General features: G+C 35.6%; 1 protein-coding gene across 3 annotated transcripts in view; it reads right to left on the reverse strand.

Moving 5' to 3' along the window:
- Positions 1-1,149: 1,149 nt before the first annotated feature.
- Positions 1,150-22,422, reverse strand: part of LOC109806358 (TLC ATP/ADP transporter) — a 32,472-nt gene continuing 11,199 nt past the window's right edge. For 2 of the 3 annotated variants that reach the window (XM_020368732.3, XM_020368744.3), the window contains exons 8-13: positions 21,169-21,379; positions 17,782-17,895; positions 16,029-16,160; positions 2,765-2,845; positions 2,159-2,275; positions 1,150-1,466 (exon numbers count right to left, since the gene is read on the reverse strand). In XM_020368732.3, the coding sequence (XP_020224321.1) occupies positions 1,383-1,466; positions 2,159-2,275; positions 2,765-2,845; positions 16,029-16,160; positions 17,782-17,895; positions 21,169-21,379 (739 nt within the window). In that variant the 3' untranslated portion in view covers positions 1,150-1,382. Of the gene's footprint in view, positions 1,467-2,158; positions 2,276-2,764; positions 2,846-14,338; positions 14,491-16,028; positions 16,161-17,781; positions 17,896-21,168; positions 21,380-22,422 lie in introns of those variants that run through there. The other variant, XR_014429520.1, reaches the window with a different exon arrangement.

Raw genomic sequence — 22,422 nt, forward strand, 5'->3', positions numbered from 1 at the left:
AAATTGAGTTCCACTATTTTTCAAGAAAGATATAATGATTCTTTTAACAAGACACTTTTGGCTCAATCCTAAGTATTCTTTGACTTACCTCTTCAAGAAACTATATACCTAATAAATCAAATTAAGTTGTTAAACAGGTTCTTTGAGTGACCTGAAGTTATCTATACCTGACCTAGGTTCAATAGGTCAAACTTTGTGATTCAGTAGGATCTAGCCACTTAAATTACTTACCTCTATTGTAGGAGATCTACATATTTGACATGTGTGGTAACACATTAATTGCTTATTATTGTTTATGTTGATTATGTTGTTTTGTTAAATTGTTAAGATATATTGTGATGTTGTAAGTTGTTGTGATGTTGGTATGATAATGATGTTTACAGTTGAAAGTTGATATGTGTAGTTGCATAAGATGTTGAGCGAGTTGTTTATGTTATATTGTTGTAAATTGATATTGTACATGTATGTTATTTTATTTTCACAAGCTTAACCTATGTTTTCCTTGTGGTTAGAATTATCATGATTATACATTATGAGAGTAGAGCAAAATTAGTAGGAGAGATTGGTTAGCTAGTGAAGGGTCACGTTGATGGTTGCCTAGTTTTGATTTGCTACTCTAAAGTAATATAGTCTTGTATAAACATTTGATTGACAATGAATAAAGTTTATTTATACACAATTATTCTTTTTTGTAGATTTTCTATATGTATAGGAACAATTTTAAGTTTCTTTTTATTTTTTGTGATATAATATTATATTATATTAAGTGTAATGACATATCATGTCGTTACGATCCACCCACTCACTTTATATGGGTTAACTTACTTTGCTACCTTTAATATTAGATCATTTTACTATCTCGTAAAATACTAAGTACTTCACACTAGAAGCTAGTTATTCCATAGTCGTGTCAACTTTTATCTTGAACTCCACTTTTTCGATTAATCAATTATTATTATATCAAAATAAAACTTTATTTCAATAATTTTATTGAAAAATAATTTTAAAATTTTTAATTTCATTTGGATAACAAAAATATCAGTTTTTTTTGTGTTAAATTAATTTTGGAAGAAAAAAAATGTTAAGAAATAATCATAAACCTTAAATTTTCATATTCTAAAAAGCAACATATTTTCAAAAATAAAAAACTGTTCACAAATATAAAATATTTTGAAAACAACTAGCTTATTTCACAAATAATTTTTTTAAATGACTGAATTTTGGAAAATAATCTTTCTCAAACACAATCTTAAGAGTATGTGTTTGTTTTGTAGTTACAAGTTCCGTTCCAAAGAAATTACAAGTTCTTGCTTCCTATTTTTAATGCTTTGAAAAATGGAAATTTGCGTTTGCATGATGCCAACCGAATTTCCAATCACACTTCAAGTAGTAGAGATCTGGTTCTTTGAAAGTTGCACTTGTCGACGACCCAAAAAGAAGGCTGTCACTATCCAGAAGAAACATACCTATGGAAAACGGAAAAGTTACACATTAGTCATGCCTTTATTAAACAAAACAAATATTTACTAGTAACGGGCAATAATCACTATTTGGGTCAACAGGTTTTGGGTTTGATATTAATCGGTACTATCTTGGTCGTTATGACTATCAATTTATTAATAACTAATCATTTTTCTAAAATTATGCTTAATAAGAAAATATTAATTATCAAAAAACTATATCATTTTATCTTCTCCAATCTTAATAAAAAGAAAAAAAAATCATTTTCAGATTTAATATTTTTTTCCAAAAAAAGTAATTAATTAATGGTATAATAGGAAAAATAATTAATGCAAGAGACAATTAGAATAAGATTTTATTGAAAAAAAGACAACAAAGTAACAAAAATTGCTGATGACAGTTTCTCACACTCATACTACCACTCTAATTGGATAAAATTTATTAAAAACTATAGAGAGAGATTCACCAATAAGGGAAGAGCCACACTGAGATTTTGAATAAATTTCAACCAGTAAAAATTAGTATTCAATAGAGTGTATTCCTAACTTCTCTCAAAAAAAAAAACAATAAAAGAAAGAAAATCCTATATATAATAAGGACAGAAGTAGTATTTCTTTATTTTTTATTTTTACGTTCGTCAAGCCAATAAGAGAATATTTGAGAGAGAGACGGACAGTATGTTAAAGTTTAAACATACAGGCAGGCCATGTAAGGAAACTGTTGATGGGTTCCCGTTGACAGTACCAAAAAGCATTTTGTACATTACAGCTGCCGCAGCATCCCCAAGTCTTTGAACCAAGACATCTATGCATACCTGCGTCAGCATGTTGTAGGTCAAGTGTTGCCTCGACAAAAATTTGGCCATTGAATAATTAGTTCACTATATGTCGCTACTAAAATATCCAAGAATTATTGAATGTTTAATAATTTTATTGCAGTGAAGCCATTGGTTGGCTCTAAATTGAAAAGGACGTGATTGAATAAACTTCATTAGCACTTCTAAATAAGGAAAAATAGAAAGAAAAATTAAAATAAGCATCTCCGTAAATTAAAACTAGCCTATGCATTAGTTAAAAAATAAGATTTTGAAGAAACAATAGTAGATAACTTCTTCAAAATATATTATGCATAAGCTAATTTTGACTTACGGAAAAACTTATTTCACTTTTCTTTCTTATTTTTGTCTCCTAAAAATACTTCTAAGGAAATTCACTCAAACAAGTCCTTCGTGTATGTGCTTCTACAAAACCAAGACATTATCTACAAAGATTACAGGAAGAAAGGAAACAGAAGATGATCATACTTTGGCTTTATACTTCTCGTCCTCTGATACAACGGTAAATAAAAGTTCTCTTCCAGGCCTTGTCACAACATATGTAACAACCTGCAATGTTGTCAAACATGAACATGATCGTGAATACACAAAAGCGTGACGATAGTTATTAATTAATTTAATCAACAATTTTCTGTTTGATATCGCAAGCAGCAGCAGGTCACAAGACTTATATGAATTTCTACAAAAGATGAATGCAATATAAATTCTTTGAGAGAAAGAACAGAGAAGCATATGCCGAATAAAAACAGTAATACAAATTCCTAAATAAATACTATATTTCAATTATACAATGAACCTAGATATAGGACTCCTGAGTTGCAATAATTACATTATAGATCCGATGACCGATTGGTAGATACATTCACCAAATCTCTCAACGACTCTCGAGTTGATGACATTTATAACAAATTGGGCTCATATTGAGGAGGAGTGTTAAATATATGATTTAATATGATTTCTTTGTAATTAGGGAAACTTGTATAGTAGAAATTAGAGATTCTACTCATTATTACTTATTATCTTTTATTTCCGTATTTCTTTATTTTGTATCCATATTCATTATAAATAGAGGATTACATGTGTTATAATAAACACACATATTCTCAGTATTTCTGCGGATTCTCAGTATTTCTGCGGATGGTAATGAAGCTTTGTGTAAGCTAAAGTACCATTTTCTAAGAGCTCAGGGTAGAATAAAAGGAAGAATAAAAGCCCACGCTGATAATAAAAGGAAGAAGAGCTTGAACTAGGTGAATGGGTTTTCTTGAAACTGAGACCACATGTATAGCAAACTGCTGGCACTCGCACCACTCCAAAATTAGCTCCTCAATACTATGGCCCGTCTCAGGTGATGAGAGGGTATTGGGGCTGTGGCTTACAAGCTTCAGCTGCCTAAGTCAGAAGGATTCCCCATGTCTTCCATGTGTCCTTACTGAAGAAAGTTGTGGGCAATCACAGGATGGAAGATGAGTTGCTTAAAGGTTTGGAGTGTGACAATCCAATGACTTTGGAACCAGTTGTAGTGTTGGTTACAGGTGTGATTAGTATTGGGAAAAACCCAAGTCCCACATCGACTAGAGATTAGGCAATTAAGTAGTATATAAGTGGAAAGCAACCCTCACTTTACAAGCTGGTTTTGTAGGGTTGAGTTACCATTCATTGATACATGCATCATGGGCATGAGGGGGTGTATTTCAAGTCCCGCCAATCCTAGATCATTGAAAAAGGGCCACCTACCATTTATGCACGATTCCACATACCAAGCCCAATAGTGTTGGACGTGAGGGAGGTGTATTGGGAAAAACCCAAGTCCCACATCGACTAGAGATTAGGCAATTAAATAGTATATAAGTGGAAAGCAACCCTCACCTTACAAGCCGGTTTTGTAGGGTTGAGTTAGGCTTAATCCACTATTCTAAGAATTAGTAAAACATCCCGTCTTGTATCATAGAATGTTAGATAGTTGTTTGTAATAGTCAGCTTTATAACTGAATTAGTTAGCGGATGACAGCTAACTAATTCTATAAATAGTTAACTTTGGCATAAAGAAAGATAGGCTGATTTTTTGGATAACAATTGTAATTCTTTCTCTCTGTCCAGTAATAAAGTCTCGAGGTTCTTTCTTTTATAGAGCTTCCTGCAATTTGAGATTCTTCAAACATTGTTCCTAGTATCTTGTGTTCAATTAGTTACTGTAACAACTGCTCAGAAAAGGGACTTTGTTATTTCTGTGATGATCCTTTTACGTATGAACATAGCCTGACACACAAGAAACTTCAGCTACACATGGTGGAGATTGATAAAGAGGAGGATGATGAGACATTACAATCTGAGACAATGGTGAATGACACTGATTTTGGGGATCTACATATTTCTGTAAATGCTTTGATTGCGGTGCAAGGGTTCAGAACTATGAGTGTAACAGGAAGCTACAAAAAGAAACCCTTACACATTTTGATTGACAGTGGTAGTACACATAATTTCTTAATGTTGATATAGCTAAGAAATTAGGGTGTAGGATTCAAGCTATGAAGCCTTTACAAGTAACTGTTGCAGATGGTAGTAAAATGAAGATTGAAGCAATTGTGAAGGAATTTAGCTGGTTTTTACAACATAATAAATTCCAAGCTGATATGATGTTAATTCCTTTGGGTTGCTGTGATATGGTGCTTGGAATTGAATGGTTGGTGACATTAGGAGACATTGTTTGGAACTTCAACAAATTAAAGATGGAATTTACTATGGCTGGTAAAAGACATGTGCTTAGGGGTTCTACCCAGGGCAATGTGAAACTAATCAAGAATCAACAGATGGAGAAAACAATCCTAAATGGAGTACATTTGTCCATGATTCAAGTTTGTAATGATGAGGGAATATTGCTGCAAAATCTGACAACACATGCTAGCCAAACATCTACTCCTGCACTAATTTCAGAATTATTGGATCAATTTGAGGATATATTTGAAGAGCCTACTCAATTACCTCCTATGAGAGAAGGGTTTAATCACAAAATTCCCTTGTTACAAGGTACAAGTCCTGTGAACAAAAGACCTTACAGATATGCAGGCAATCAAAAAGACATTATTGATAAGCTTGTTCAAGATATGTTGGCTTCTGGTATGATACAAAACAGCTGCAGTTCTTATGCAAGTCCAGTAATCCTAGTTGGTAAAAAAGATGGATCTTGGAGATTATGTGTTGACTACAGAGAACTCAACAAAGGGACAGTTGAGGATAGGTTTCCAATTCCACTGGTGGAAGACCTTATGGATGAATTGAATGGCTCAGTCATTTTTTCAAAAATTGATTTGAGAGCAGCTTATCATCAAGTCAAAATGGAACCTGCGGACATACATAAGACTGCCTTCAAAACACAGTGGTCATTATGAGTATTTGGTCATGCCATTTGGGCTTACTAATGCCCCTACAACTTTCCAAGGTTTGATGAATGCTATTTTTAGTAAGTTCCTTAGGAAATTCTTGCTAGTTTTCTTTGATGATATACTGATATATAGTAAAAGTGAAGTTGAGCATTTACAACACTTGAGAAAGGTTCTATCAGTCATGAGAGCAAACAAATTATTTGCTAAGAAATCCAAATGTTATTTTGGTGTAAACAGGGTAGAGTACCTTGGGCATTTCTTGTCGAAAGATGCAGTTTCTATTGATCCTGTGAAAATTCAAGCTGTCAAGGATTGGCCTTTACCTCAAACTATCAAACAGTTGAGAGGGTTCTTTGGTCTCACTGGTTATTATAGAAGGTTTGTCAAGGGATATGGAACTATAGCAAGACCATTAATTGACATGCTTAAAAAGGATAATTTTTCCTGACGGACAAAGCTAAAGTGGCGTTCACTCAGTTGAAAGAAGGACTGATAGCAGCACTTGTACTAGCTTTACCAGACTTCAACAAGACATTCATAGTTGAAGTAGATGCCTCTGGTTATGGAATTGGTGTTGTGTTGATGCAGGATCACCACCCTTTGGCCTTTATTAGTAGAACCCTCAATCAGCAACAACAAGTTCTTTCTACTTATGAAAAAGAATTAATTGCAGTGGTATTTGCAATCCAAAAATGGAGACATTATCTTCTTAATAGACATTTTGTGATTAAGACTAATAACAGAAGCCTCAAGTACATATTGGATCAGAGACTTACTACTGCCTTCCAACAGAAGTGGTTGGTAAAACTCATGGAGTTCGATTTCTCAATTGAGTATAAAGAGGGCAAAGAAAATGTAGTTGTTGATGCATTATCTTGAAGATATTCAATCTCTAGAAATTATTTGTCAAGCCTTAAATGTGTATAATCTACAATCAGATATGCTTCCTAGAATTATTCAATCCTGGCAGCAAGATACAGATATATAGAAACTGACTTCTCAGTTACAACTTGATGCTAACTCTCATAAATACCACTCATGAAATGGATCAGAATTGAGAAGGAAGGGCAAGTTGGTAGTAGGAAGATATAACTAATGAAGACAAGATTTGTTAACATGGATGCATTGCATTGCAACATGAGGTCATTCAGGTAGGCATGCTACATTGCAGAGGATTAAGGTTGCAGTCTATTGGAGAGGAATGACAAGGGATGTGCAAGATTTTGTGAAGAAATGCACTGTAACAAAATAAATATGAAAGAACAACTTCTCTCGGGTTGCTGCAACCTCTTCCTATTCCAGGGCATGTATGGCAGCATAGTTTTATGGATTTCATTGAAGGATTACCTCAATCTCAGGGTAAACAGTGCATTTTTGTTGTAGTGGACAGGCTTAGTAAGGCTGCTCATTTTATGACCCTCACTCATCCTTACATTGCACTAGCTGTTGCTCAATCCTTCTTAGACAATGTATTCAGGTTGCATGGTTTCCTTGAATCTATAATTAGGGATCCTATTTTCATCAATAAATTCTGACAAGAATTAATGGCATGTCAAGGTGTGCAATTGAGGCTTTCTAGTGCTTATCATCCACAAACAGATGGACAATCTGAAGTTGTGAATAGATGTTTAGAAACTTACTTAAGGTGGTGCATGTGTTCAGAAAACCCTCAACAATGGGTTAAATGGATTCCTTTGGCAGAATGGTGGTACAATACTACATATCACACGGCAATAAATGCCACTCCTTATGAGATTGTGTATGGCCAACCTCCACCAGCTTCATTGCCCTACCTACCTGGTGAATCTACTGTGGAGTTATTAGACAGAAGCCTTACAAAGAGGGAAGAGATGTTAAAAGTTCTTAAGTTCCATTTGAGACGAGCTCAAGACAGAATGAAGCAATTGGCCAATAGACATAGGGTTGACAGACAATTTCAAGTTGGAGATTTGGTTTATTTGAAACTTCATTCCTATAGGCAAGGCTCAGTAGCAACTAGTGGTAATGAGAAATTGGCTCCTAAGTACTATGGCCCTTTTCCTGTGATTGACAAGGTCGGGGCAGTGGCTTACAAATTGAAGTTACCAAGTACTTCCCAAATTCACAATATATTCCATGTTTCTCAATTAAAGAAATATATTGGTGATGCAATAAGTTCCTCAGTTTTGCCTAACCATATTACTGACATTTCTGATGCAAAGGAACCAGAAGCTATTCTTGACAGAACTTTTGTCAAAAGGAGAGGACAGGCAGTGACAAAAGTACTAGTGCAGTGGAAAAATCAATGTCTTGAAGATGCATCTTGGGAGTATTATTCTGATCTTCGTAGGAGATTTCCACAATTTTGTAATCCTTGAGGACAAGGGTTTTTTTAAAGGGAGGAGAATTGTTAGATAGCTGTTTGTAATAGTCAGTTTTATAACTGAATTAGTTAGCGGATGACAGCTAACTAATTCTATAAATAGTTAACTGAGGCATAAAGAAAGATAGGCTGATTTTTGGATAACAATTATAATTTTTTCTCTCTGTATTCTCTCTAGTAATAAAGTCTCGAGGTTCTTTCTTTTATAGGGCTTCCTGCAATTTGAGATTCTTCGAACGTTGTTCCTAGTATCTTGTGTTCTATTAGTTACTATAACATAGAATCGTCCGATTCTACGATTTCAATCCATCCATGGGTGTTCACTCACGCCCAGAAGTGCTCCGAATTAGGAAAGGCGATATCCCCGTTTAGATCAGCAGAATCTTGGGAACTTCATTTTTTGTGTCTGAACTTTAACCGTTTTCCTAACCTTTTGGGTCAGCACAAGTGCTTGATTTACTGTATCTTCGAATTGGTCCAATTATTATCAGGTTTTTTGTTTCTGTCACGAAACTTATGATTTCGACGTGAACAGTCCACACACATGCACGAGTCGCAACCTTTCTTTTCTTGTTTCGTGTTCTTCACGTATCTTGACAACGTGCGTGAGCATAAATGCAACTCTGCGTGGACGATGCTCTTCTCCTCTGGCAACCAACGTCATTCTCTGTTGCCCTTGAACTTTTTCACCTCATCTGAGGTAATCTCCAATTCCGCCATAGGATTTTATTGTGACTCTGCCTTTGTGGTCCAGGACTATTTTTTATCTCTATCCATGTGTTTCTATTTCTGACTTCCATTATTCCCATCTTTTATTTCTCTTTCTAAGTTTCTAGTTTTTTCATTATTATTGATGTCAACGCCAACATCAGACGGTTCCATCAGTAGTTCTAGCAGTGATTTTACTGAACCTTCTAATGTACATGGTAAAAAATTGGCAAAGAATGCCGCCGAAAGTATAACATATATTGCTTGGAAACATGCTATCTTTATTGGTGGAGATAAAGAAAAGTTCAATGCAAATTTTGTCAGCAAAAACTATCAGGAGGGCTTTATCATTTAAAGCATCTCTTGGCGGAACACAAAAAGATGTTGGAGCTTGCAAGAATGTTCACAATGAAGTGAAACAGAAATATGGAATATTGCTTTTTATCTGCAATCAATGTTGATGAAGAATATTATGATGCCTATAAGGATGATGAAGAGGACTTTCAAGTTGATGAAAAAAGAAATAGTAAAACTGAATCTGGAGTGCCTTCGAGATGATAATTAACATTTTCATTTGAATTGTAAATTATGTATTAGTAGTAGTTGAGTATTAATAAATTTCTTGATGCTTACCAATTCTCCTATTTGCATGTTTCTTTAGATCTACACAAGGAGAAGAAACTGATTGAAGCAAAAGAATAAATAATGTTTTCGACTTGGCTAATATAAAATTGGCCAAGTTGCCGAAGAAAAAGCAAGCTAAAGAACATCACCTGAGATTGAGCTATATGAAGATTTGTTTGATGAGCTTTCATCCGATGAGTGGATTAGGGAAAATGGTGATGAAGTGGAAGAGAATGAGGATAAGGATGATGTTCTTGGTGTGCCACCTCTAGATGAAACTAGAGATGGCAAAGAGGTGAGGCGAGTGTGGGCTTTAATATCCTTGCCGTTGTCCACATTTGCTTTCGTACCCTATTCACATCTTAATATCCTCGCCCATATCCACATTTGCTTTCGTACCCTATACATGTCTTTCGTCCCTAATACTCGACAGATATGAAATTTATGTCTCATCACCATCCTTGTTAGGTATCAAGTATACCTGTCCTCAACCTGCATCTACCAACAGTTAATTAAATATTTTCTTTTTTGCAACAAAGAGTGCTAAACCCGTTGCCACGACCAGTCCTCCACCATTGCCACCAATCCCAGCCATTACCCGTTGTTGTATACCTCATAAGATAGATAAGGGGTAGAAAAACAAAGTGTGTTAAACCCACCGTTGCGACCAACCCTAGCCACTAGCCCCACCACCCATTCTATATCCCATACAGACAGATAAGGGGTAGAAAAAAAATAGTGTGCTAAACTGCGATCAACCCCTAGCCAGCAAGGCCAACCCCCAGTTGTCAAGATCCAACCATCACTTTGGCCCTCATCCCCACACTGACTCCATCAGGTCACCACCACACGAGCTGCAACCAACCAAGCGGCCACGCAGACACAACCCACACCACAGTCACACCCCTTAGCTGAAGGCGAAAAACCATTAGAAAGATAGATTAGAGAGACAAACCAGCAACCAAGTTGCAGCAGTGCGATGACAATGTTCTACACCATTGCAGCGTGTCAAAATTCACATATGTTGGGACGAGGCGCCGCTAAGATTGTGAGAAGGAGAGAATGTTTACTACTTTGTTGTAATGATTCGTAACCCTTAAAATGTAAGGTCTAAGTATTTTAAAAATCTAAAGAGGGGGACGAGTATGGATACGGAGCAGGTAATTATATACCCAATCCCGTCCCTAATTTAATAAATCAAATATTACCTGTATCCACATCAAATCAAATTGGATATTTTCCATTAAAATCAAGATGGGTTCAAACATTATTTATAAATATGAGTTTATTTGTCATTTCTAGACGAGACTCATCTTGCTAATATGGTTAATGAATGACATGGAGAAGATGAGAGAAGAAATAAGAATATCTTAAGTGATTATGATTTTAATTTAAATGGGCTATTTAAGCCGGAGTTTGTCTATTAGAGGAGTAAACTAGGTGTTGTAAATAAATATCTTAGAAGATTTGATATTTTTTAAGAGATTTGATATAATCTTTTCTTATTTCTTTTATATTTGTTTATTTTCATAATTACCTGGTTTAGGAACAAATGTATCCCTATAAAATGATAAGAGAAGAATGTAATTTGTATTATACAAATTAATAATATTCTCTCTTTCAACTCTAGGTGGTTTAAGCTGTTTTATTACTGCAGTGCAGTATTTTAACTTTTTAAGATGTGTTGTTGGTTATTTGAATTCTGTATGGAATTCAGATATTGACTTTTTTTTATGCTTATAAATCTGTTATTATGAATTTAAGCTTAAATTAAGTATTTCATTTGTTATGATGGCCCTTTCCCCTCTTATTTATACAATGTTAGATGCATATATAAGAATTTAAATGCATATATTTGGATTTATAATTTTAGCAGAATCTTACATTTCATGTTATGTGTTCGCGATTTAAGATTCCGTGACCTTATTCTAAGTGGAGCAAGAATCTCAATTTTGACTACCTGGCTTCATTAGTCTTTCGATTCACATGCTATTATACTATTTTATGTTTTGGTTCCACTTGAAAAGGAGAATGATTTTTATTATTATCATTCATACATATTGAATTCTCATTACACCTATTTGTAACAATCTAATCTTCTAAAAATAAGGAAATAAAGGAAAAAATATGCTGAAAATAAATAGAAGATTCTACAAATATTTTCCTCTAATTAGGAAGATTTTTCTCTAATTACAACACTCCCCTTCAAGTTGGTAAATGGATATCAATCATTCCCAACTTGCCTACAAGATCTTGAAATCTACCCTGAGGGAGCTCTTTTGTAAAAATATCTGCTATCTGAAGTTCTGTAAGAACATGAGTTGTGATCACAAAGCCTCTGTCTAGAAGTGTCTGTCAATCTCAATGTGTTTGGTCCTATCATGTTGTACTAGATTATGGGCAATGCTCATGGCAGACTTATTGTCACAGTACAGTTGCACAGGGTTGTCCACTTTGACTTTAAGGTCATCCAAAATGATTTTCATCCAGAGTCCTTCACACATTCCTTGAGCAAGGGCTCAAAATTCAGCTTCTGCACTAGAACGAGATATTCTATCTTGCTTTTTGCTCCTCCACGTTACCAGATTATCTCCAAGAAACGTACAATACCCGGAAGTAGATTTTCTATCAATGATAGAACTTGCATAGTCAGCATCAGTATATATTTTCATAGTCATCATGTCTTCCTTTTTGAACAATAGCCCCTTTCCTGGACTTGACTTCAAGTACTTGAGAATTTTGTCAACTGCTTGCATGTGTCTCTCTCTTGAGTCATGCATAAACTGACTCACTAAACTAACTGCATAAGCTATGTCTGGTCTTGTATGTGATAGATAAATCAATTTTCCTACCAATCTCTGATATTGGGCCTTATCTACAAGAGTACTTTCTTCACTTCCAATTCTATGATTCTGTTCTATAGGAACTGTTGAAGTTCTACATCCCAACTTTCCTGTTTCTTTGAGAAGATCAAGTACATATTTTCTTTGGGAGATGAAAATTTTGTTCTTGGAATAAGCAAACCTCTATTCCAAGAAAGTACTTAAGTCTTCCTAGGTCTTTCATTTCAAATTGGGCTGCCAATTTTTCTTTTAATGCCATTTTTTTTGTTTCATCATCTCCTGCAATAATCATATCATCCACTTAAACAAGTAGTAGAGTGAGTTTACTTGTAGTAGAGTGCTTTATGAATAGAGTATGATCTCCTTGGCTTTGTTTGTATTCCAAGGAAATCATTGCTTTTGTAAATCTTCCAAACCATGCTCTAGGGGATTGCTTCAGACCATATAATGCTTTCTTTAGGAGGCATACCTTGTTTCTTTCATTTTGCACTTCAAAACCTAGGAGAATCTCCATGTACACTTCCTCTTCCAAATCTCCATGAAGAAAGGTATTCTTCACATCCAATTGGTGCAAGACCCAACCAAAGTGAGCAGCCAAAGCAAGAATAACTCAAACTGTAGGGCAAATGTCTCCTCATAGTCAATTCCATATGTTTGGGGGTAGCCCTTTGCCACCAATCTAGCTTTATATCTTTCAATTGTCCCAACTGCCTTATGTTTCACTGTGAATATCCATCTACACCCTACTGCCTTCTTGTCTCTTGACTTATCAACAATCTCCTAGGTTGAACTTCCTTCTAATGCATTCATCTCTTCTTTCATAGCTTGAGTCCAATGTTTAATTTTCATGGCCTCCTGGATTGAGTTAGGAATTTTTGTGGCATCAATGGCAACAATAAAGCTTCGGTGCTTATCAGATAGATTGTTAGTACAAACTATCGAGAAATAGGATATTTAGCACATGACCTTCTTTCCTTTCTTAATGCAATGGGTAAGTCCTCAGTAATACTTACCTCTTCACTGTTATCTTCAGGGATCCTCATCTCCAGATAAGACAATTTTTTTTGGTCTAGAGTCGAAGTGGGTTGTTTACTTCTTTCATATTTTTTGCCAAAAAATTTATCTTCTTCCTCTTGTTCCTCACTGTGGACCATGGTAGCTTCATTGCTCAGGTCTTGGGCATCCTGCAAAAATAAATATGGTAATGACAAGAAGGAGAGCTCCTCCACTTCAAGTGCTTTCTCCCCCTGAAGTGGTGGACTAGCATAAAAGGATTGTGTTTCATGAAAGGTGACATCCATGGTGATATAGACACGACGACTCTGAGGATGATAACATTTGTACCCTTTTTTATTAGAAGGATACCCAATAAAGACACATTTAAGAGCTTTGGGATCTAATTTACTACGATTAGGATGATGAGAGTGAACAAAAACAATACATACAAAGACTCAACTAGGTAGACTCGATACTAGGGGAAAAGAGGGAACAAAAGACAATAAAGATTCTATAGGACTAATGTCATTTAAGATACGAGTGGGTAACCTATTGATGAGATACGTGCCAGTTAACACAGCTTCTCCCCAATAATTTTTTGGAACAGACATTTAAAATAGAAGAGCTCTAGTTACTTCAAGAAGATGACGATTCTTTCTTTTTGCAACCCCATTTTTTTGAGGGGTGTTTACATATGTTAGTTCATGAACAATACTATTATGAGACAAAAAATTAAGAAATTTATGATTCACATATTCAGTACCATTATCAAACCTGATTCTTTTGATATTTTTTCCAAATTGATTTCGGACCAGACGAAAAAAATTAACAAAGATTTGAAAAAACGTCTGATTTATTTTTCATAAGGTATGTCCATGTGACACAGGTACAATCGTCAATAAAGGTAAAGAACCATTTGGCTCCAGAAATAGATTCTACGACAGGTCTCCAAATATCAGAGTGAATTAAATCAAATGGAGAAGTACTCTTTCTATTACTAATAGGATAAGAAGCACGATGATGTTTTGATAATTGACAAATATCACAATTAAAAGACTCAACAGACTCCCTAGTAAACAAATGAGAAAACAAGGATTTCATAAGATTGAATGAAAGATGCCCTAGCCTTTTATGATGTAACCATATTTGGGAATTTGCCCACGTCTCAGATGTAGCTTGTTGACTTATAATCTTTGTTTTGTTTTGGTCATCAGACTCAAACAGATACAACCCACTCTGCTCCTTAGTAGTTAAAATCGTCTTCCCCGTAGTAAGGTCCTGAAAAACACAATGAGTCGAGAAAAATGTTACTGAACAATTTAAATCTTTTGTGAGCTTTTGCACAGAGATAAGATTATTGGCTAGTTGTGGAACATGTAAAACGTCCTTTAATACAATAGATGATTCCAAAACTATATTTCCAGAGCCATATATGGGTACACTTTGACCATTCGCAACTGTAATAAGTTGTTCTCTATTCCTTTTAATATATGATTTGAAGAACATACCAAAAGGTGTCATATGATCAATTGCTCCTGAATCAAGAATCCAAATACCTTGAGTCATAGGACCAAGGTATGGAGAGAACTCTTACCTTCCATGGACAGAGTACATGGTCTAGAAGGCTTACTTATTGATTCAATCATGGCTTTCAAACAATTTAGTTCTTCCTTAAAAGCTTTCATATCAAGATTTGATGATGGTGAAGTAATGGATTGATTCGATGACTCTATCTATGGCAACAACGATAAGTGGGCTACACTGAAAAAGGAGCAAAATGGGACGTCACCAACCCATTGAACGGACTCAAGAGGCTATGGCGACTCGTTCTGTGACAGCGACAACGATTGGGTCTCACCGGAGCTAGGCGTGTGGGCTACACGCACCGGCGACGACGGTGGCGCGTGGAGGCGTCTTTCTCGAAGTGATTTCCGGCTAGGCATGGCAACGGGGCGGGGCGGGGGCGAGTTTTACGTTCCCCGCCCCCGTCCCCGATACTCGCCGGGAATAAAATCTGGGTCCCCATCCCCGCCCCCGGCGGGGTTCGAGTTTCCCCGCCCCGCCCCCGCTCCTTTTTTTTTCTTTTTTTCTTTTAAATAAATATGAACAATTTTAAAAAAAATAAAAGAAAAGTAAAATAATATAAATTTTTACATATAAATATTTCTAATTTTGGTTTATATATATATAAAAATAATTTTTTAATTATATTATTAAGCAGGGCGGGAGCGAGGGCAGGTATGGGGGCGGGGTGGGTATTAACATCCCTGCCCCCGCCCCCGCCCCCGATTTTATCAATCGGGGAAAACCCAAACCCAAACACGTACTTGATAAACACGGGTTCGGGCGAGTACCCACGGGGCAGGTTAGATTGCTATGCCTATTTCTGGCGTTGTGTTCGCCGGAGTTGGGCGCACCTTTCTGCCCTATCAATGACCCCAATGCTACGGTGACAACCGCGGTGGCCGGACAGCGGCGACGGTGGCTACTGTTGTAGTGGAAACGGAGTTCCCAAGATCGGGAACTTTGATACCAACTTGAAAAGGAGAATGATTTTTATTATTATCATTCATACATATTGAATTCTCATTACACCTATTTGTAACAATCTAATCTTCTAAAAATAAGGAAATAAAGGAAAAAATATGCTGAAAATAAATAGAAGATTCTACAAATATTTTCCTCTAATTAGGAAGATTTTTCTCTAATTACAACAATTCCTAACAAATACATTTGTAACGTGATCTTGTCGATAAGTTATTAATTATTGAATTCTATGAAAGAATAACCATATTTGTTAAGTCATGAAGAATAACCTTTCTCAGCGTCTCACAAATGGAAACCACCACCCAATTTGGCCAAACAGCTAGAGCGGCTAAATTTAAGAGGCCAACAAAAGGTGCTGAGCATATAGCTGTAGTCACCCCAGCAACGGTAAGAATGCGTCCCTGTAATAGTAAATAAAAATAGATACAAAATTAACCTTAGTAACATGCATCATTAGTAACTATGACAAATATTTTTCATTACTTTTGTGTATAATACTAGCTTTTAAAAATGGTTACTTCAATCAATGTAGCAACATGATAGAACATCAATCTATAAAAGTAATAAAATATAATATTGAACACTAAAATTGTTGGTGTAAGTGTAAGTCCTACAGGCCAATACTTTTTTGTGATTTACATTTCTATCTTGCTCAGTTTTATTAATAAAATGAGGTATTTAATTTTTGTTTAATACATCATTTGCTCATAATCTAGTAATGGGAATTTTTATATTTTTGTAATCTAGTCCATGTAATTAAAGGTCCATCTATAATATATGAAAATTTTTATATCCTCATACTTGAACAATTATATTAGATTATTTTCAATCCTACTTGTTAAGAACTGGTAATTTCCTTAATCACTTATCCCTTAAACTCTTAATCCCTAATCACTAAAATTTGCCTATTTTCCCTACATATGAACGTAATCTCGAAATCATTTCCAAACTCTAATGGGCTAATCCTGTCACTCATCTTTCTTGCCCAAGAACATGCGTTGTCACCACCTGGCATATTGTCATCAAAGTTCGTCACTTTCTGTCATTTCACCAAGAATTTGGTCGCTAATGTTGTCCTTTGCAATGGGTATCCCTGGTTTCTTGACTGATGTCTCCACCTCATGGATGCAGCCTGCAGGTTCTTGTCTCAGTTTGCTTTTCTAGCTTCAACGTAGTCAATTTTTCAATAACATTGCTACCATAGCTATCTTTGAATCTTCTTATCAAAGCTGTGGAAAATGACTCTCAATTTGAGTCTGGGTTCTTTTTGGCTCCAAAAATATAACTAAAGTATCGCCAAACATTCCATGCACACGAATGCATATTGCAACTTATTGAATGAAATAATTTCTTGTACATCAAAGAATTTTCAGCTCTAACAATCCACCCAATTGGGTCTGTCCCTATATACACTGGCAGCTCCCCCTTTTGGCCCAATTATGCACTTCCTCCGCCTTTGACACTGGCTCTCCCTTGAAGACCCAGCACATTTGGACCAATTGTTAGGAACCAAGAACTAGGAATTTGAAATAAAAGACAGATTTATTGAATATGGTGAAAAGAACACAAAATAGAAGAAAAATAACTCCTCCAAAGGTTTCTCCTTTTTCATCAAAGTCACAACTTTATTCCCACAAAGACTTGCTAATCTGAATACCTCCCCTCTACCTAGATATATGATGGGTCTGGCCAATGATATCCTTCTAATTAATAACTGCTCGTATTCTCTTTATTCTATATCCTAACGCATTACCCACTGAAAATTGCTTCTTTAGCAGTAAATTAATGTAACGAAGGAACTAATAGGAAATGATTCTCCAATAGTTAACTGTTTTTGTAAATACAAGTCGTAATTATTCTTTCATATATATCTATAGCAGCACGCTGAGTGCAATTTCAGAAAAGCAAATCTTGAGTCTCTTGGCCTTTTAGAATATTATTATTAGAAACAGGTCTGATCTCAACTCTTACTGAAAGATGAATATACCATGTAGAAAAACAATCATTATGAGAAGAGCTTACCGTCAAGAACAGTTGTCCAACAAGAATAAAAACAGCAATAAAGCTATTTATCTGGGCAAACAATTTTCTTCTTCCAAGAGAGTTGGTAACTGTAGTGGCAATCACACTCACTTTCTGCAATCAGAGACTCCAAAACTTCAGAAAAATATGACGTACAGGAATATGGATGATCAAAAAACCAACTTAAATCACACAGCAATAAAGAAGACCTCAGAAAATAATCATTCAAAACTTAAAATATTTCTGTTTAAAGAGTATTACTGAAATTGTGTGAATGTGTAGCACATTTGTGTATTCATGTTAATTGCTTGCTTGCAATAAATCAAATGGGTAAGCGTGTGGCTAATTATAAGTTAATTTGTGGCCTAATCACTAACTAATAAACATTAAATGCAGTTTCCCAAGAGCAAAACAATTTTCTTCTTCCAAGAGAGCCGGTAACTGTAGTAGCAATCATGCTCACTTTTTGCAATCAAACACTCCAAAACTTCAGAGAAATGTGATGTACTGGCATATGGATGCTCAAAAAACCAACTAAAATCACACAGCAATAAAAACAACTTTGGAAAATATTCATTCAGAAAATAAAATATTTCTGTTTAAAGATTATTAATGAAATTGTGTGCATGTGCTACACATTTGTATTCATGTTAATAGCTGGCTTGGAATAAACCAAAGGAGTAATCGAGTAGCTAATTATAAGTTAACGTGTAGCCTAATCACTAGCTATTCAACATTAAATGCAGTTTCCCAATTGCAAATATCTTAATTCTGCTCGAGTTGAATATTACTAAGCTATCAGCTTCATACAAATAATCCAGGCCAAATAGTTGCAGTGGTAAGCTACAATAGGTACATGGACAAACAGCTCATGGAAGTAATACAACCAAAGCATGATGGGGTGGATTAAGCTAGAAAAGAACTAGCAACCATGGCTGTCTAAGTTGCTGCCAAAAAAGTAACGCCACATACTCTAAAGCACCAGGAGGTAGAGCAGGACAATTTCTGGTGAACAATGCATGGCGGCTTTTGCAACATGTGAACTCATTTGGTTGAAGCAGCTCATCAAAGAGCTCACGTTTTGAACCTGATTTAGAGTTTGGTTTCCTCTATTTTTTCTTGTTGGGCACAACTTTCCTTTTGTTGTTTACTTATTCTGTGTGAACAGCGACAAATTTTCATCCAAGAAAACAATTGATTGTTTCTCTTCACCTGATTTGTCTTCTATTAACTTCTAGTAAGTTTTCTTCAAAGACTTTTGGGTATGTCTCTTTTGTCCATGTGCACAGTAAAGACAGAGAAACACTTGATCCTAGAGCTCTAAAGGGTGTCTTGTTCCTCTTCCATCTCACAGAAAACCCATAGGTTGTAAATGAGTTCTTTGAATAAAGGAAAATGTTGATGGTTCTGTTCAAAGGTACAAGGCTCACTTAGTGACAAACGGTTTTCATCAACAGTATGATTTTGATTTTCAGGAAACATTTTCTCCAATGGTAAAACCAGTAACTGTTCGCACTATCCTATCAATTGCAATTACAAAATGTTGGCACATTAGACAAATAGATGTTAATAATGCTTTCTTAAATGGTATCTTAGAAAAAGTTTACATGTAACAGCCTCCAGGCTTTGAAGCACATGATAAGTCTTTGGTTTGCAAACTACACAAAGCAATATATGGTCTCAAACAGGCTCCACGAACCTAGTTTGAAAGATTAACAACAGCTTTATGTAATCTTGGTTTTTGCAACAACAAATGTGATCCCTCACTTTTCACTCTTATCACTGCATCTCATCAAGTTATTATAGTTGTATATGTTGATTTCAAAATAATCACAAGAGATCATCTTCATCTTATCCAGCAACTTATAACCAAACTTAATGATCAGTTCAGTCTCAAACAACTTGGAGATCTAGACTATTTTCTGGGAATAGAAGTTCATCACCTACAAAATGGTTTTCTATTTCTTTCTCAAACAAAATATATTTGAGATCTACTGTTCAAAGCCAAAATGTCTGATGCTAAATGAATTTCAACACCTATGGTATCAAACACTAAACTCAGTAAACATGGCGCTGATTATTTTGCTGGTCTTTTTCGTCACTCTATTGTTGGTGCACTTCAATATGCAACTATAACCAGACCAGAAATTCGTTTTGCTGTCAACAAAGCCTGTCAATTTCTCTCTCAACCTCTTGAAACTCATTGGACTGCAGTAAAAAGAATTCTTCACTATCTCAATCAATCTATTCATCATGGCCTACTTCTTGAACCTTCATCTCAACCATTCTCTCTAACACCATTCTGAGATGTTGACTGGCGTTCCGATACTGACGACAGAAAACCAACCTCTGGCTCATGTATCTATCTTGGTCCTAACCTTGTATCTTGGTGGTCAAAGAAGCAAACACTTGTTGCAAGATCTAGCACTGAAGCAGAGTATAGAAACCTTGCAAATACAGCCAGCTGAAATATTGTGGATTGAATCCCTCTTAACAGAACTTTAAATTCCTGACACCACTCCTGTCCTATTATGTGACAAATTAAGCACTGTTTCACTGTGACACAATCCTAATCTTCATGCTAAAACAAAGCACATATGAGCTTGATATATTCCTCCTCAGGGAGAAAGTTTTAAACAAGAGTCTCATTCATTGTCCAGCATTCCAGTAATGGATCAAACAGAAGACATTCTTACCAAGCCTCTTGCTTCTCAAAGATTTCTAACCTTAAGAGACAATCTTAGAGTAGCTGATAAATTTTCTCTGAACCAACCACCCTATGTTTGAGGGGGGAATATTAGAGATACAGCTAAGTTTTATTTCAATGTAATTTGCATTTCATTTGTTCTGTTAGGATATAGTTGGCTGGATACAAAGAGAGACAGCTATATATAGTTGGCTGGATGACAAGAAAAACTAGGAGTATAAGGAAAGAAGGACGCGAGGAAAACAAAAAAAAAAAAAAAAAAGAATCATAAACACAAGTGCAACATAGGTCTGCAACCCCTCTGTATATTTGAAACAGAAATACTCAGATAGAGAAAAAGTTAACAACTAATTAATGAGACAATAAATAAAATAATCATAATCATTATTTAATATTTATAATTCATTACATACTAACAGTGTTTCTCTGCATAAACAAATTATAAGTAGAATTGAATGAGTTGTTCACATCAAGATGAAGTATAAATGAAAATCAGGGGAGGTATTAATTAATAAATCTTTGAAAGAATTTGATGAAAGCAAATACAGAAGTAGTTTTTCAGTAAGCAATAGAGTTTTATATATCTACACAATTCCCCACATGTTCTAATCATTCAGGTAAATTAGAAATTCTGATACTTAAAACTAAAGATTGTATCACAGGATAGAAGATTACCTGACCTGAAAATAGAAGAATGAAGAGACAACTGCACTCAGCCAGATGAACAATGATAAGTGCAGCATGTAGGTTGATGACAATATAAGCCAGAGTCCTTCAAATATGGACCAAATAGGAAGCTTCACCAAAGTAGATGACTTTGGAGAACCTCTTACAGTATGTTCAATCTTCTGAGTCCCATCAGTCACGTTGTCATGATTTGAATCAGATTTTCTAAATTCAAAATATATAAATAATTATGATTATATCCCTCATGTTGCCTTCCACTATAGATTATACATCAAATTACCTGTTTAACTCGAACAAATATTTTAATGAAGTGCACAAGATTCCCCCATATTTTACACTTTTGTCGCTCACTATGTGCACCTTTGACATCTGTCCCTATCCATTTATCCATGTTTTTTAGAAAAATTTTAGCTTTATAACTGTTATAGAAATAAAAATGCTGAAAATGATGGGATTTTAGTTATAGAGGGTTTAGAGTGAAAGGTTTAACTCCCATTTCTTTTATATAAATTCCTCTCCCTGGTGTCACTCTAAGGTACTGCAAAATTCTGTATGTGGCATGTAAGTGAACTTCTCTCGAATAATGCACAAATTGGCTGACCAAACTTACAGCAAGTGCAATATCTGGCCTTGTGTGAGACAAGTAAATTAATTTTCTAACCTAACATTGATACTGTTAAGATAATTCTATAAGATATAGTTTAGATATACTAGTTTATCTTCTCTTTAGTTAGTTTTATCTAAATCCCTAAACTTTAGGGATTGATTATGTTTTATGCCTATTTATTTTATTGTACCTATTCAGATTCAATAATAAGAAATTATTCATATTCAAGTTGGTAACAGAGCACTCTGGTCCAGGAACCCTAATCCAGCCGCCAACATTTAGGGTTTCTAGGGTTTTCGAATTTTGCCTGCGGTTGCCAGAGTTGACACCGCCTGCACACTCAGAGGTCGCCAATCGGCCTCTCCGTCACGAGCCGCCGTCATCCGCCGCCTCACGCGCTCCCACGCGCGGTTCTCGTTGAGGAAGCTCGCCGGCGCGTGGGCTTCACGCGCCGCCCTACCAGCCTTCGTTTGCGACGCGGTTTACTCTGTTGGACTCGTCGGCCCTCCCTCTTCTCGTTTTGACCCTTTTCAGGTTGTGGGTCACACTCTAGGTGGTCTGTTGGAGGTCGTTTGGTTGCGGCCTCGGAGTTTCGTGGTCATTTGGTGTTGTTTGGTTGCTGTCTCGGTGTTCTGTGGCT

The sequence above is a fragment of the Cajanus cajan genome, chromosome 9 (assembly GCF_000230855.2).
Source record: "Cajanus cajan strain Asha chromosome 9, NIPB_CcT2T_4, whole genome shotgun sequence".
Classification (NCBI taxonomy): Eukaryota; Viridiplantae; Streptophyta; class Magnoliopsida; order Fabales; family Fabaceae; genus Cajanus; species Cajanus cajan.